At 41.6% G+C, this 14719-nt stretch overlaps 1 protein-coding gene and 1 long non-coding RNA gene across 38 annotated transcripts in view; one reads left to right on the top strand and one right to left on the bottom strand.

Annotated features, from left to right (window-relative positions):
* Positions 1 to 6342, bottom strand: part of LOC118392929 (acetyl-CoA carboxylase 2-like) — a 57533-nt gene extending 51191 nt beyond the window's left edge. For 36 of the 37 annotated variants that reach the window (XR_008063839.1, XR_008063838.1, XR_008063832.1 and 33 more), the window contains exons 1-2: positions 6006 to 6342; positions 592 to 1250 (exon numbers count right to left, since the gene is read on the bottom strand). Coding sequence is in view for 1 of the 37 variants with exons in the window: in XM_035784956.2 (XP_035640849.1) it covers positions 592 to 1232 (641 nt within the window). In the remaining 36 variants the exon portion in view is untranslated. The remainder of the gene's footprint in view (positions 1 to 591; positions 1251 to 6005) is intronic. The other variant, XM_035784956.2, reaches the window with a different exon arrangement.
* A 5163-nt stretch (positions 6343 to 11505) lies between these two features.
* LOC118392928 (uncharacterized) lies at positions 11506 to 13050 on the top strand. Its single transcript, XR_004827464.1, has 3 exons — positions 11506 to 11755; positions 11873 to 12331; positions 12944 to 13050. It is a non-coding gene; the product is annotated as an uncharacterized LOC118392928 (long non-coding RNA).
* The last annotated feature ends 1669 nt before the right edge of the window (positions 13051 to 14719 follow it).

The raw sequence follows: 14719 nt of genomic DNA, 5'->3' as shown, positions 1-14719 counted from the left end.
TTGCCAAGATATTCCTTCCACCTGACAGGTGTGGCATATCAAGAAGCTGAATAAACAGCATGATAATTACACAGGTGCAATTGGCATGCTGACTGCAAGAATGAGGCTGGTTGGACGTACTGCCAAATTCTCTAAAACAACATTGGAGTTGGCTTATGGTAGAGAAATTAACATTCAATTATCTGGCAACATCTCTGGTAGACATTCCTTCAGTCAGCATGCCAATTGCATGCTCCCTCAACTTGAGACATTTGTGGCATTGTATTGTGTGACAAAACTGCACATTTTAGAGTGGCCTTTTATTGTCCCCAGCACAAGGTGGACCTGCATAATGATCATGCTATTTAATCAGCCTCTTGATATGCCACACCGTAAGGTGGATGGATTATCTTGGCAAAGGAGAAATGCTCAATAACAGATGTAAACAAATTTGTGCACAACATTTGGCAGAAATAAGCTTTTTCGGGGATCTTTTATTTCAGCTCATGTAACACAGGACAAACACTTTGCATGTTGCGTTCATATTCTTGTTCAGTGTAATATGAAAATGACGTTAACTTAAAAGAAGTTGCACAACATGCTATGGCCTACCTCATGCCATTGGAGGTAGGGGTTGATGTTACTGATGTAACTTGCTGTGGGGGGGAGAAGGTGGTTGAGGTTGCTGATACGGTTTGTCGTAGGCAGGAGGTGGCCACTGCCTGAGAGGAACCAAAACCTGTAGGGGGTTCCATGATCAAAGGCAGATCTTCATCTGAAGAATTGTCCTCCGATGCCCCCAGAATGAACTTGGGGCGCGCTTGTTGAGCTTCTAGGCCTGAGATGAGTTTGGGCCTGATCGTTCTACTGGGAGGCTGAGGGACAACGAAGGGAAGGGACGGCTGTGTGTGCTTCATTTCCTCCGAAGAGGCCTGAGGAGCCTGGGAATCCCCTGCCCTGGGTATCATGGGACCGACAGTGGGGTCAATGTGGGTTAGGGGACGGTTGTCCCCGCTATCTGTTGAGGTAGATGCTGCAAGACCCATGGGTGTGGATTGTTTAGTAGGGGGTGGAGCAGGGGTGTGTGCAGCCGCAGCGGATCTATCGGCCGCTTGCATCTCCTCCTGTGCTGCAGCTGCAGGGGTTCCACAGCCAGTCACTATTTCCCCCCCTTTCTCCAGCATCTGCTTGACCTTAATCATCCAGAATAGCCACAATATCAGTAGTAATCCCAAGAGTAGAAGTGGGAGCATTCAGACATCCTCTTGAAACTGCAAAATAAAAATAGATGTATGATACTTATCCCAATTTCCTGACTGTACCAACTTTTATCATTAGAAAATAAATATGGATTCAAATGAATTATGCGACTGCCTCATAAGGAATTCAGTAAAGTGCACAAGCAACCGTTTCCATAGAAGCAAAACACCTTGTATAAAATATATTCAGAGTCGTTCAATGTCATTTCAGCAAGCCATGACACCCACCATCACAAATGGTTCTTAAATTGTTTCTGTAACATTGTGTTTATTTTTGAGATATTAAGCTAATTGACTGAACCCAAATTGTCCCTTTTCATTTATTGGATTCAAATAATATTCAATAAATATTGGACCCAACATCTGATTTGGACCAAACTTCTTCCTACCATTGAGTAACACATGAGGAATCCAACGAAAGCCACCCACAGACCCCCCACACCAAACCCACCTCAACAACCAGTATACAGTATCAGTTCCCTATGTCTAACAAGTAGTATGGAGCTGCAGCTTGGAGTATTGCCTTTTCATTCAATTTCATGCATTTCTCCTGAATCTGGTGATGTAATTTGTTTCCCTGTTCTGAATTGCTTTCGTGGAGGATTGGCTTAAATTGCGAGGATGACCACACAATTTAATTTATCATGAGCAAATGCTATTGCTTTTGTACCCAAAGTTGCAAAGAAAATGTTCTGATCCATTTAATAAACACAAGAGTCCAGCCAAATTGATACAAGTTTGTGGCAGTAGCAGGAACAGTGGCATCTAGTGGGGATAACCTGGTACTTTCACTCATTTATGGTAAGTAATGCAAGCGACTTCAATGGCTAATTTCTCTGAACAGAGGAAAAAAACAAAAATCACAGGTAATACATTACAAAGGATGAAAACACTATAGGCCTACTCCAAGCCACAGCTCCATACTACTTGTCAGAAAGACAACTGATACTGTATACTTTTTGTTGGTGTGAGGGGTACATGGGTGGCTTTTGATAATTTTATTTGATTCCTCGTCTTACTCATTGTTAGGAAGAATTATGGTTCAAATCAGATGCTCGGTACTATATTTATAGTAGATTATATGAATGCCTTAAATTAAAATGGCAAATTTGGGTGCAATCAATTAGCTTAATTACATTAAGAAAATAATGTTTCAGGAATGCTAATCTTAACTTTTTCTAACAGAAACCATTTCAGCACAATCTGAGATGGGGGAATGCTTTCCCAACCCTACACTGAGAGAACAGACTATGTGGAGGTTGACCCCAATCACTGTTCAAGGGTTAGGTGTCTTCTTTATCCTCCGCTAATATTTACAGTCAGGCAGTAAGGTAATCTGATCCCAGATCTGTGGTTAGAGGCAACTTCTACCTCGTAAGGACAGTCTCTGAAAGCCCAGACAAACAGGAATGTAAACTACAAGCAGGCAAAGAAACATGCCTGTTATGGCAGTGCACAAGGTAGCCTGTAAATGAACAATCCAAATGGGTTGTTTTTTCAGTTGCGAAAACTTTTGCAGTGTTTTTAGGGACTAGGCTAGTGAGTAGGTTATTCCTTCACTACTACTTTGTGACAACCTTACTATGACCGCTGACGAGAGAGAGAGCTGAGTGGGTTTCATTCATACAAACACAGCTAACATCTGTCGTTGTGACACATGGAGGAAAGGTCAGCAGTGAGGGAATAAAATGTGGAGGGGGAGGGACAAGCCCAAGAATGACTCCTTCAGATCCAAGGACCCTTTATGTTATTTTCAGAGGTAGACTGGCTCTGGCAGCCAAAACAGCCAAATACTCCATCTAAACGGGAGTTGAGATACGGTTCTAGAAACATAAAGCCCTTTACTTTCATACAGGGGTGGAAGTAAGCCGATATGGCATCCCGGCAAAATAAATAGTGGGGGTACGCCATACCGGTAAAACATGAGCCTATCACAATTAACACAAAGTGCCAAGAAAAGATGAGTGGCTGTGACTTAGGGACGGGTGGACAACTGTGGAAGTGTAACAGTACAACTTTACGTCCGTCCCCTCGCCCATACCCGGGCGCGAACCAGGGACCTTCTGCACACAACGACAACAGTCACCCTCGAAGCATCGTTACCCATCGCTCCACAAAAGCCGCGGCCCTTGCAGAGCAACTACTACTACTTCAAGGTCTCAGAGCAAGTGACGTAACCGATTGAAACACTATTTAGCGCACACCGCTAACTAAGCTAGCCGTTTCACATCCGTTACAGAAGCATCAATTCAGGCTTCAAGTGTAGGCCTAATGACAATTGCAGAATGTTATTACAATACATGTAGTTGTTTTGTAACAGACGTCTCAGCATTCATCAAATCGCAGGTGCACAGTTCACTGTTTGAATGATGAAATTATTTTGCGTTTAGTCTACAGGAGTAACTTTCTGAAGTGATTGTCAAACAATCAGATGAAAACATTATGACTGGTTGTGCTTATGCCACATTAAAAAGTGAATGCATGTTGAAAGTAGTATAAATATTTACTAGGCCGAGGCTACCTACCAGGCCCACAGAGATCATATGATATTAATAGGGATTCTATGATTACACCTAGGCTATAAATAAAGAAAAAGTGTGCGTGCTTGGATGTCCCATACCGGTAAAAAATTAAATCTACTTTCACCCCTGCTTTCATAACACATCAAAATATTTTCTCAAATATAAAATATAAACTTGCAGTTCAAACACATTTCTGGCAACCTTCTTCCACCTTCTTCCATTACACAGGTGTTCATAGAATGGTAGATAGCTAATTATCACAGCCTCAGTCTTCTGTAAACACGTGCTGTAACATGGGGATATGGCTGTGTAGGGACACTAACCCTATGAAAGGTGTACTATTTTGCATTTTTTTATGATTTCTCGCTGATATGGAAGATATGTTACTAATGTTTCCAAAACCGTACTGCAAGCGATGCGTGTCCACAGTTCGATCGAGCGTCAGAGCTCTTAACAAAAGTACCCCGGACCTTCATCAATTGGCGCTAAAGGTAGTTAGTATCTGGGACAGGCAGGCAGGCAAGTCATATAGCCTAAACCAGGGGTTCTCAAACTTTTTGGGGCCAGGGACCCCTTTTGTGATAGCAAATTCATCAGAGACCTCTCATAATCAGAACAACTTGGGTTAGTAAATCTCCTTGTATTCTATTTGTTATCTATGACTTCGGCAGTGCATGGCTGGATGAACCAAGTTTTGGGGTCTGGGAATAAACATTTTAAAGGAGAGAAAATGTTAGTTTTCAAGCTATTTTCCTGCAGTTCTATACATTATCTTAGGGCAGAGATATGTTTTGTTGTTGCAGCTTTAAAGCTAACATCCTGCAATTCTACACATTTTGCCATTAGGAGATAAACTGCAGTTTTAAAGCTTAAATTACAGTGCATCTAAGAAAATAAAAAAAGTTTTTAAAATAATAATAATTGGGGGCGAATATAGGTAGTTAGTTAAAATGTATAATTGGTGAGTTAAAGTACTGTGGATACCCAGTATCCCTTTGAGCCTGCCAGGTCCATGTTGCCCAGGGTTAAGAACATACATAGTAGATTTATAATAATATGTTGTATTGTATTACACTCTCTAAAATTCTTCCACCTTGGCCAAAATTAGTTGAATGTTTTGTTTAATAAAATGTTATAACCCCTTTTTCTCCCCAATTGGTAGTTACAGACTTGTCCCATCACTGCAACTCCCATACTGACTCAGGAGAGGCGAAGGTCGAAAGCCATGCATCCTCCAAAACACAACCCTGCCAAGCCGCACTGCTTCTTGACACCCTGCTCGCTTAACCCGGAAGACAGCCGCACCAATGAAACACTGTTCAGCTGGCGACCGAGATCAGCTTGCAGGCGCCCGGCCCGGACACAAGGAGTCACTAGAGCGCAATGGGACAAGAAAATCGCAGCTAGCCAATCCCTCCCCTAACCTGGACGACGTTGGGCCAATTGTGCACCGCCTCATGTGTCTCCCGGTCATGGCCAACTGTGACACAGTCTGGAATCGAACCAGGGGTTGTAATGACGCCTCAAGTACTGCGATGCAGTGCCTTAGACCGCTAACGCCACTCAGGAGGCCTGGCCATTTTTTAAATGTAATTTGGTTTATATATATAAAATAATTTCTTTCTCTCTAATATAAATAAATAGAGTTGTACCTCAACTGCGGACCCCACTTTGAGATCCACTGGCTTGAACAAGATTGGTATAGGGACGAAGCAAAATGATACCATATCAGCACACAAAATCCTTAAAGCAAGACATCCTTGCTACCCTCACGTTCCCACAAAAAGGCATAATCTTCTCTGCCAAGTTTTACTTTCAAAGTGAACCTGGCTCAGAATGGTGGAGGGCCATTTCTCCAATCCTTTCCTCTAATGCTTGAGTAGATGGCTGAGCAGTGAGCACAAACATAATAATTTACTAATACGTTTGTTAAACATCAAATAGACTAGGTCAAAAGAGATAACCCGCTCATCAATATTTCTGATAGGGTAATCTACAAAAGTACTAGCTATCTCAGACAATGATAACAGTAGTCTATCAATCTCTCTGGAATTAGCCTAAAACATTTCAGGGGCAATTCTACAATGTGGATGGATATTCGTGGAACTGAACAAGTTTAAACTCCCAAATGCAATAATATGTAGTACACATTACTATGATAACTTGGCACTGAAAATGACCGAGGTTAGTTCCGTTAGTAAATGTAGTTAACGCCTAAATTAACTAATTTTAGTCGTAGGCTTACCTCTACCGTGTAGCGCGTGATGATGGTTACAATGTCTATGGTGGCCACACGTGTGCACCAGATAAACAACAGGGGTGTACGCCCTTGTTGAACGTTAGTAAGTCAAGTCCATGGGTTACAAAGTTCAAACATCGTATTGCTTAAAAAGATTTTGTACACGGAATTCTGAGCGAAAAGAGCATACATCACGTTGCTGTGATTAATGTATTTGACAAGAATATCCTTCTTCCAGTGAGTGGCCTATCAAATCTCAATTTCGGGTTGCGATTGTTATTGATGAAGCAACATGTATGAATGAGGTGCCATGCTGTTCAAAATAGTTTTGGGTTGACGTTAAAATAGTCTTGAGAGGCGCTACTCACCACCTATGAAAGCGTTTAATATATCATTGTAAGTAACTACAGCAGTGCCAGTTCGATGTGAAGTTGTCATTAGTGACTAATTAAAACCCTTGTTAGGCAAAACAATATGTCCAAAAATCAATCAAATTATGAGCGAGTCAGGGGCATTATGTCTGATGTTGTCCACGGGTGCGTATGTAAAATCACTCTGGCGATCTACTCCGCTTTGAGAGCACTCTCGTCTGAATGTGCCAGAGCGCAGATCACTGACGGATTTACAAACGCTCAACACAAACGTCTACAAAAAAACGTAATTAAATTGTTGCCAGCAGCGAAGTTGGTCACTAACGCTCTAGATAACATGGAAATTGCCTAACCAGCTATTCTAGGGCGAGTAAAATAGTCAGTGAGGTGTTCTATCATTTGTGTGTGCAAGCTTACTTTAATCGTTAGTTTGGGTGTTTATGAGGTCAGAACGCAAGGATCTACCCTAGGTTGCAACCCTACTCCTCGGCCTGAGCGTAAGTGTGCTGACTGCATCAGTTGCTATATTTAAAATGGTTCTTGCTATATGGGATCCTTTGGGCATTCCTACCCTATTCAAGTTGTAATTTTAAATGTATATGTTTAGATACGGTTTGGGTAGCGACATCCAATCAGGAGTGTCTTTGGTGGTCTCTGGGTAGAAAAACCTAGCTAGCTCAGCCAGCCATTGGCTAGGCCGTCAGAAGCTGGACAGAAGGCCTCTGCCATTCCACTGCATTATAGCAGAATTTGAGTGGCAGTGGAATGAACCAATCACATTTTGACTTGCAATTGATTGTATTTCTGTGACGTGTCTAGGCCTTCACTACTGAGGTAATTCATTCATAATACAGAATAGTAGGCTGATAAACTGCCAATTCAGTAGGTGGCAGCAATATACTTGTTGTAATCTGCCATAAAACCTTGAAGAAGAGCGTGCAAGGGAATGGTTACAGTCCAAACACAAGACACACCCTATCCTCTCAGCCCTCAAATGAAGTGGATGCTTCTGATGATGTCTAATGAGTATACACTTGCAGGGCGAGGGAGGAAGGAATGATTTTTAAATGGACCACCCTTGGCTGGAAATTCTTCATTCATTCATCCCGCAATGATTGTGTATTAAGCCAGCGGTAGCTTGTGGGTGCTTTATATGTGCTACATTCAATTATGAGGGCATGTCTACTTATGTTAAATATTATTAATATATGCCTGCCGATTAATCGGTATCGGCTTTTTTGGTCCTCCAATAATCGATATCGGTATCAGCGTTAAAATCATAATCGGTCGACCTCTAATATCTACATGTACATACTACCTCAATCAGGCCGACTAACCTGTGTCTGTATGTAGCCTCGCTACTTTTATAGCCTCACTACTGTTATTTTTCACTGTCTTTTTACTGTTGTTTTTATTTCTTTACTGACCTATTGTTCACCTAATACCTTTTTTCCACTATTGATGAGAGCCTGTAAGTAAGCATTTCACTGTAAGGTCTACCTACACCTGTTGTATTCGGCGCACGTGACAAACGTCGATTTGAATTCAAATGCTTTTTGGAAGTTGATAAAGCAAACTTATTATTTTGGTGGACATGTTGATCTATCAGGGTGTGTTGGGTGTAAATATGAACAGTTGTGCAATGTTTCGGTATAAATCCAATTTGGATTTTACTCAAGACATTGTGCTTATTAAGGAAGTTTAGAACGCTTACACAAATGCCTCTGTAATTGTTAGGGACAAATTTGTCTCCATTCTTAAAGATTTGGGTTATGAGTCCCTGATTCCAAATGTCAAGGAAATAACCTACACTCAGGATCAAGTTAAACAGTTTTAATATAGCCAATTGAAATTTTGCACTAGTGAGTTTGAGCATCTAATTTAGTATGCTTTTTTAAATTTGAGGGCCTGAAGTTTCTTACAGTGCTCCTGGTCAGTAATTGAGGAGTCCAATGGATTTTGATTGTCCTTTATAGCTTTCTCTAATCTTTTCAACTCCTCATGATTTTGGCATTATTCTGCATTTGTTTTAAAATGGGTTGTCCATATGTCACCATTTTGAATCGCTAATTCTTCTTGTTTAGATGTTTTATTTTATTTTTACAAATTTTGCCAGAAGTTGTTTGTGTTTATTGACTCCTCAATTAGTGTCATCTGCTTGCTGTTGTACTGTGCTTGTTTGGTTCTGAGTGTACGTTTTTACATAGCTTTAAAGTCTCACAGTAATGAAGGCATAATTCACCATTATTTGGGTCTCTACGCTTTTTGTTGGATAGTGTTCTAAGCCTTTTCCTTATAATTTTACAATCTGCATCAAACCAGTTGTCATCTGTGGTCTTTAAAAAAATAATTAAAAAATTCAGTTGTGCTTCTTTTGCCGCTTGCCTGAATATGTAGTTGATGTTTTTTACTGCCAGATTGATGCCTTCTTTACTGTGAGTGAATGTGGTATCCAGAAAGTTATCTAAGAGTGTTTGGATATTTTGTTTACAGGTTGCTTTCTTGTATTGTTCTGTGCTGTTTTGGGCCCATCTGTATGAATTTCTGATGTTGTACAGCTTACTGGGCTGTGAATGTGTAGTTGTTTCCATGTCTGTTCTTTGGAGGAGCAATGTAATTTGGCTGTGATCAGACGGAGGTGTTATTGGCTTGACAGTGACTGAGCTGAGAGAGAAAGGATCAATGTCTGTAATCATATAGTCTACTGTGCTGTGGTTTAGAGGTGAGCAATGGGTGAATCTCTCCAAAGAGAGATTCACCCATTGACAAAGTACAGACCCAGGCTTCGACAGAGCTGAAACAGTTCCCTTCTGTTTTTGTTGATGGAGCTGTCACTGTTGTTTCTATGGGGAAGTTAGAAACAGTATGGCCTGTAATAAAGCTGTCCCCTCTTGTGGTCATTAGATCAGGTAGTGTTCCTGTGCACGCATTTGTGTCCCCACAGATGAGCACATTTCTCTGGGCCTATAAATGGCACATCTCTTCCTCAAGGGTGGGGAAGATCTCTGAGTAATATGGGGATTCTGAGGGGGTGGGGGGGGTGTATATAGTTCAAAGGAACACATATTTTTCCGTCAGTTCAAGTTATTTTTTCAGTTTTAACCAAATGTGATATTTATTCATTTTGAGGGGATCAATTAGATTTTGGATTTGTACCAAATGATCAATCATCCAGAGTCTCTGCCTCTATTGACAGAGCTGTATTTCTGTGATTACCTCTCTGTAGCCTGTGGGACAGTGAGTGACAATGTCAGCCTTACACCATGTCTCCTGCAGAATGATGACATCAACATCTTTAAGATTTTTGTTGAACTCCAGTGCTGAACTCTTCAGTCCAAAGGTTGATGAGTTTAGGCCCTGAATGTTCCACATGCTAACTAAAGAATAACAGTCTAAAGAAAGAATAACAGTCAGAAATACAGTAACTACTAAGTTGTTAAGATTGAGATAAACAGGATAACAGCCAACATTTTTTCTGTTTCATAGAACAAGTCAACTTTTAGTACTGTGTGTGTGTGTGTTTAGTACATATGTATTGGAGGAGCTGTTTAATCTAACTCAATCCTACAGGGTTCTCCTGTCCTCTGATGACGGTGGTGATGTGGGAGTTGGGGAACCACTCAGAGGCCGTCTCTGCTACTCTGTTGACCAGGCTGCCTATTCTCTTCTGTCTCTCTCGCTCTCTGTCTTTGTCGTTCTCTCTACCTCTGTTTCTGTCTTGCTGTCTCTCTGTCTCTATCTCCCTCCGTCTTTGTCGCTCTCGCTGTCTCAGCAAGTAAAATTAGGAGGCAGCAGATTGCACAGAACAAATTAGCAAGGATTGTTTTACGGTGGATATTTGGTTATTATGTTGGAGTTATGTACAATGCTCTTGGTTGGTCATCAATCAAAAAGATCATTTAAAAAAACATGCTAATTTTATTTCACAGTGTCCACCATTTAAAACAGTCAAACTCCATTCACAACAATATTCAGTTGGTAAGAGACCAGATATTCAGTCAATACTAGGAATGGATTGTCCACCATTCCTAGCAAATGAACAATTAGCTTCAGAGCAATAAAGACATTGAGTAATTTATCTGTGCAAACCAGAAACCTTTCAATATATGCATTCAAACAGGACTTTAGGACCTTTTAAATATAGTACATTGGAAGGTTGTGCAGGACTATGGTAGATGAAGGAACCTATCTATCTTTTTAGACGGTTACAGTATTTATCTGGTCAATATATCAGTGTGTAATATCTGAAAATATGATTGTATTATAAATTGTATTTTAATGTTTAAGGACTCTTTGAAGATTAGTCCAAATGAGATCCTAATAAAATCAAATATCTCTCTCCTTCTCTCTTCTGTTGTGGTCAGTTGGACTACCTACCTACCTCCACCGTGGTGTAGGGGTACTTTAACCGCATCCTGCTGTGCACCAAGAAGAGAAGGATAGAGGACGCCATCGATTACGTTGCTCCCCGCCCCATGTACTACTATCCCTCTAGAACGTTGATGTTTTATATGTATTTATTTTTATGTAACTAGGCAAGTCAGTTAAGAACAAATTCTTATTTTCAATGACGGCCTAGGAACAGTGGGTTAACTGTCTGTTCAGGGGCAGAACGAGAGATTTGTACCTTGTCAGCTCGGGGGTTTGAACTTGCAACCTTCCGGTTACTAGCCCAACGCTCTAACCACTAGGCTACCCATATAACATATATGCTGGCTATGGAAATATCAAAGCCAATTACTGAACATAAGAAAACAATATTTTTGACTAACAAATATTGTTTATAAATCAGCGCGCTAACAACGGTTGCCAGGTGCACGGTGTTTCCTCCGACACATTGGTGCAGCTGGCTTCCAGGTTGGAGCGCGCTGTGTTAAATTGTGTATCGGGTTGGATGCGGCTTGGGTTGTGTATCGGACTTTCAACCTTCGTCTCTCCCGTACAGAAGTTGTAGCGATGAGACAAGTTATTAGCTACTAAAAACAATTGGATACCACGAAAAAGGGGTCAAATTAAGATAAATAAATTTGAAATAAAAAACAGTGATGCATGGTGGCCGAGTGATGGCAAGCCCTGTCAAGTTCATGGATGCTTGAATTAATAAATAAGGGTTAGAGCTAAATCACCGGCCGCGACCGGTCCGTGGGGCGACGCACAATTGGTCTAGCGTCGTCCGGTAAAGGGAACAAGCACTGACCATAAATTAGTAGGCAAGATTTTGTTTTAATTATTTATTTTTTACTTTATCTGACCAAAACAATCCTCAATCATCTTCCTTGCAGTATTCACTCCTCCTCCCACTGCTGGGAGATCCTTATGTGGATGCATCTGGCAAATTATGGAAGAGTGGAGGGAAAGCTGCCCTCCAGTGTCCTGTATGGAGAGGTACAGTCTAGTTCTACTGGACCTGCTTTTAAACAATGTGTGTATGTGTTTCCCATTTCTCATAGCCAATGAAAATGGCTGGGGTAAAAATGACACACCACCTGCATTAACTTTCAGAACGGGACAGCCTAGAAGAAGGGAAATGGGGGTGGAGAGGAAGAGGAGAGCAGTGAGGACGAGGAGGAAGTTGACGATGAGGAGGAGGATGGCGCTAGAGACATGGATGAGGTGGAGGAGCTGATGTAGAGCAGCTGGAACATCATGCAGTGTCTGGCCCAGACTGCCTCCTGTCAGAAATACTTCCTCATGACCATCTGTTATCATATCATGTGTACAGTGTTTGATCCATAATTAATTTGGAGGGGGTGCGTGGGCACAGCTCCCTGATTTCCTGCACAAATCCATCCATCCTTTTATCATGTCTCCTCTGTTTCCTCTTAACCTACATCGCTGCCGTTGACCACGGCATGCGAGTGAAGAAAAGACGTAAACGCCCCAGGAACCACACCCATTAAGAGGCGGGGGAGCAGGGCAGGCTTCCCAGCAAGCAGCAAGGAGACTCCAGCGCTCTTCCCGGTAAGTAATGAGAGAGCGGTACCACAAAGCCACAAGGTACAGTACAAGTCAAAAGTTTGGACAAACCTACTCATTCAACATTTTTCTTTCTTTTTACTATTTTCTACATTGTAGAATAATAGTGAAGACATTAAAACTATGAAATAACACATATGGAATCATGTAGTAACCAAAATAGTGTTAAACAAATCTAAATATATTTAACATTTTAGATTGTAGCCACCCTTTGCCTTGATGACAGCTTTGCACCTCACAGAGACACTGCGGTTGGAACCAGAAATCTCAACTTTGGTCTCATCAGACCAAAGGACATAGATTTCCACTGGTCAATTGTCCATTGCTCATGTTTCTTGGCCCAAGCAAGTCTTTTCTTCCTATTGGTGTCCTTTAGTAGTTGTTTCTTTGCAGCAATTCGACCATGAAAGCTTGATTCACGCAGTCTCCTCTGAACAGTTGATGTTGAGATGTCTGTTACTTGAACTTTGTGAATCTCCTCGTTGACAAACTCCATTACAGCAGTAATTAAATAATAAAGTTGACTTGTTTTGAAGAAATTTAAAAGTCTCTCCTTTTGATTACAATAATTCCATGACACTCCTCCGTCCCCCACAGGTATCATCTCCTTCTTTCAGGAGTATGTGTCAAGCATCCTGAGCCAGAACTTCTTCAGCATCACCCAGAAGATCCAGAATAAGGTGACTGGTAGTGGTGGAAAAGGTACCTAATTGTCATACTTGAGTAAAAGTAAAGATACCTTTAATTTAAAATGACTCAAGTAAAAGAGAGTCACCCAGTAAAATGCTACTTGAGTAAAAGACTAAAAGGATTTCCTTTGAAATATACTTGAGCATCAAAAGTAAAAGCATGAATCATTTCAAAATCCTTATATTACGCAAACCAGACGGCACAATTTTCGTGTGTTTTTTTTTCTTCTTCTATTTGCGGATTGCCAGGGGCAGACCAACACTCAGACATCATTTACAAGTGAAGCATTTCTGTTTAGTGAGTCCGTCAAATCAGAGGCAGTGGGGATGACCATGGTTGTTCTCTTGATAAGTGTGTGAATTGGACCATTTTCTGTCCTGCTAAGCATTCAAAATATAATGAGTTTTTACTTAAGTACTTTACGCTACTGGTGACAGGCACCCGGACTGTGACCCAGCCCTCAGAGATGTTCCCCGTCCTTCCCCATAGAGCCATGCACGGGCATGAATTTTAAACCCAACCCATTCCCGTGACATTCAGGCCCTACCCTACCCAGGCCTGATTGCTTCTGCCAAATTTAAAGTCCGGCTCTGCCCGAAATCAAAAATAACATCCTCTGTTAGTAAACCCATTAGCTGCTATTCTCTGTCAGTCACTGACTCCCTGCACCCAGGCAGCTCGCTGTCTCATTCTTTTGATGTGGTTGAAGCACTTCTGACACCATGTTATGATCTTAGTCAGATATGGCTGTACTGCACAGCAGAGCACGAACAAATTAGCATGGCTGACGCGTGACCCACATGACTACACAGCCGTGACTCACTGAGGTTGGTGATAACAAGACTACAAGCAAATGGCTCAGCTTCAAAATGTTGGTGATAAATGTAGTGATACCTGAGCCCTTCCCATAGCCTAGTTATTTATGAAAAAAACAGGTCCTAGCCAGCCCTAACTTGATGTATAATGTTGGGGCCAGTCGGTGTCGGGTAGCAGAGCTCTACTGCCCGGCTCCCACCTGCCACTCAGAAACCCAGCCCTGGAGTTCATCAAATACGTCTGCCAGGTCAGTGACTGGGAACACGGGTCACACCGTCATGTCAAAGTTTTGCAATGAAAATTAGTGTTTGTTATTGGATAAGTTCAGGTAGTCCTGGCCCGTTTGCTTCCGTTATGTGCCTAGTGAATACACCCGGGTGTCATATACATTAGTGCAACTGTTTCAAAGTGTTCCGTAACGCAAAAATTAAAATGAGCATTTCAGTTCTGTTTTCTTCTGTTTCATGCCTAATGAATACAACCCTCCCCTATAGGTGCTCTCCCTGGACGCCAACATGGTGAATAAGCTAAAGAGGGACCTGCTGAGCCTGGTGGACGTGGGTGAGTTTTCGGAGGACGCCCAGTTCCGGGACCCCTGAAACTCCTACTTCCTGCCCGAGGTCATCTGCCACCACTACAACCTGCTGCGATGTTGACCTTTGCAAGGATCCCTCAGTGGCACAGGTGAGTGAAACGCTACAGCTTACATTTCTACTTATATCATTTCAAGTACCAATTCAGAATAGTAGGCAAAATTAAGAGGTGAAAATAGACAAAATTGTTAGGATGAGGCACATGGGCTACTAACAGCTTATTACACAACATACACTTTGTATTACTTTCTTAGCTACAGTATACATATCTCCC

The sequence above is a fragment of the Oncorhynchus keta genome, chromosome 14 (assembly GCF_023373465.1).
Source record: "Oncorhynchus keta strain PuntledgeMale-10-30-2019 chromosome 14, Oket_V2, whole genome shotgun sequence".
NCBI classification, from domain to species: Eukaryota; Metazoa; Chordata; class Actinopteri; order Salmoniformes; family Salmonidae; genus Oncorhynchus; species Oncorhynchus keta.
The sequence above is the reverse complement of the archived record's forward strand: the minus strand, read 5'-3'. Positions and strand labels throughout refer to the sequence as shown.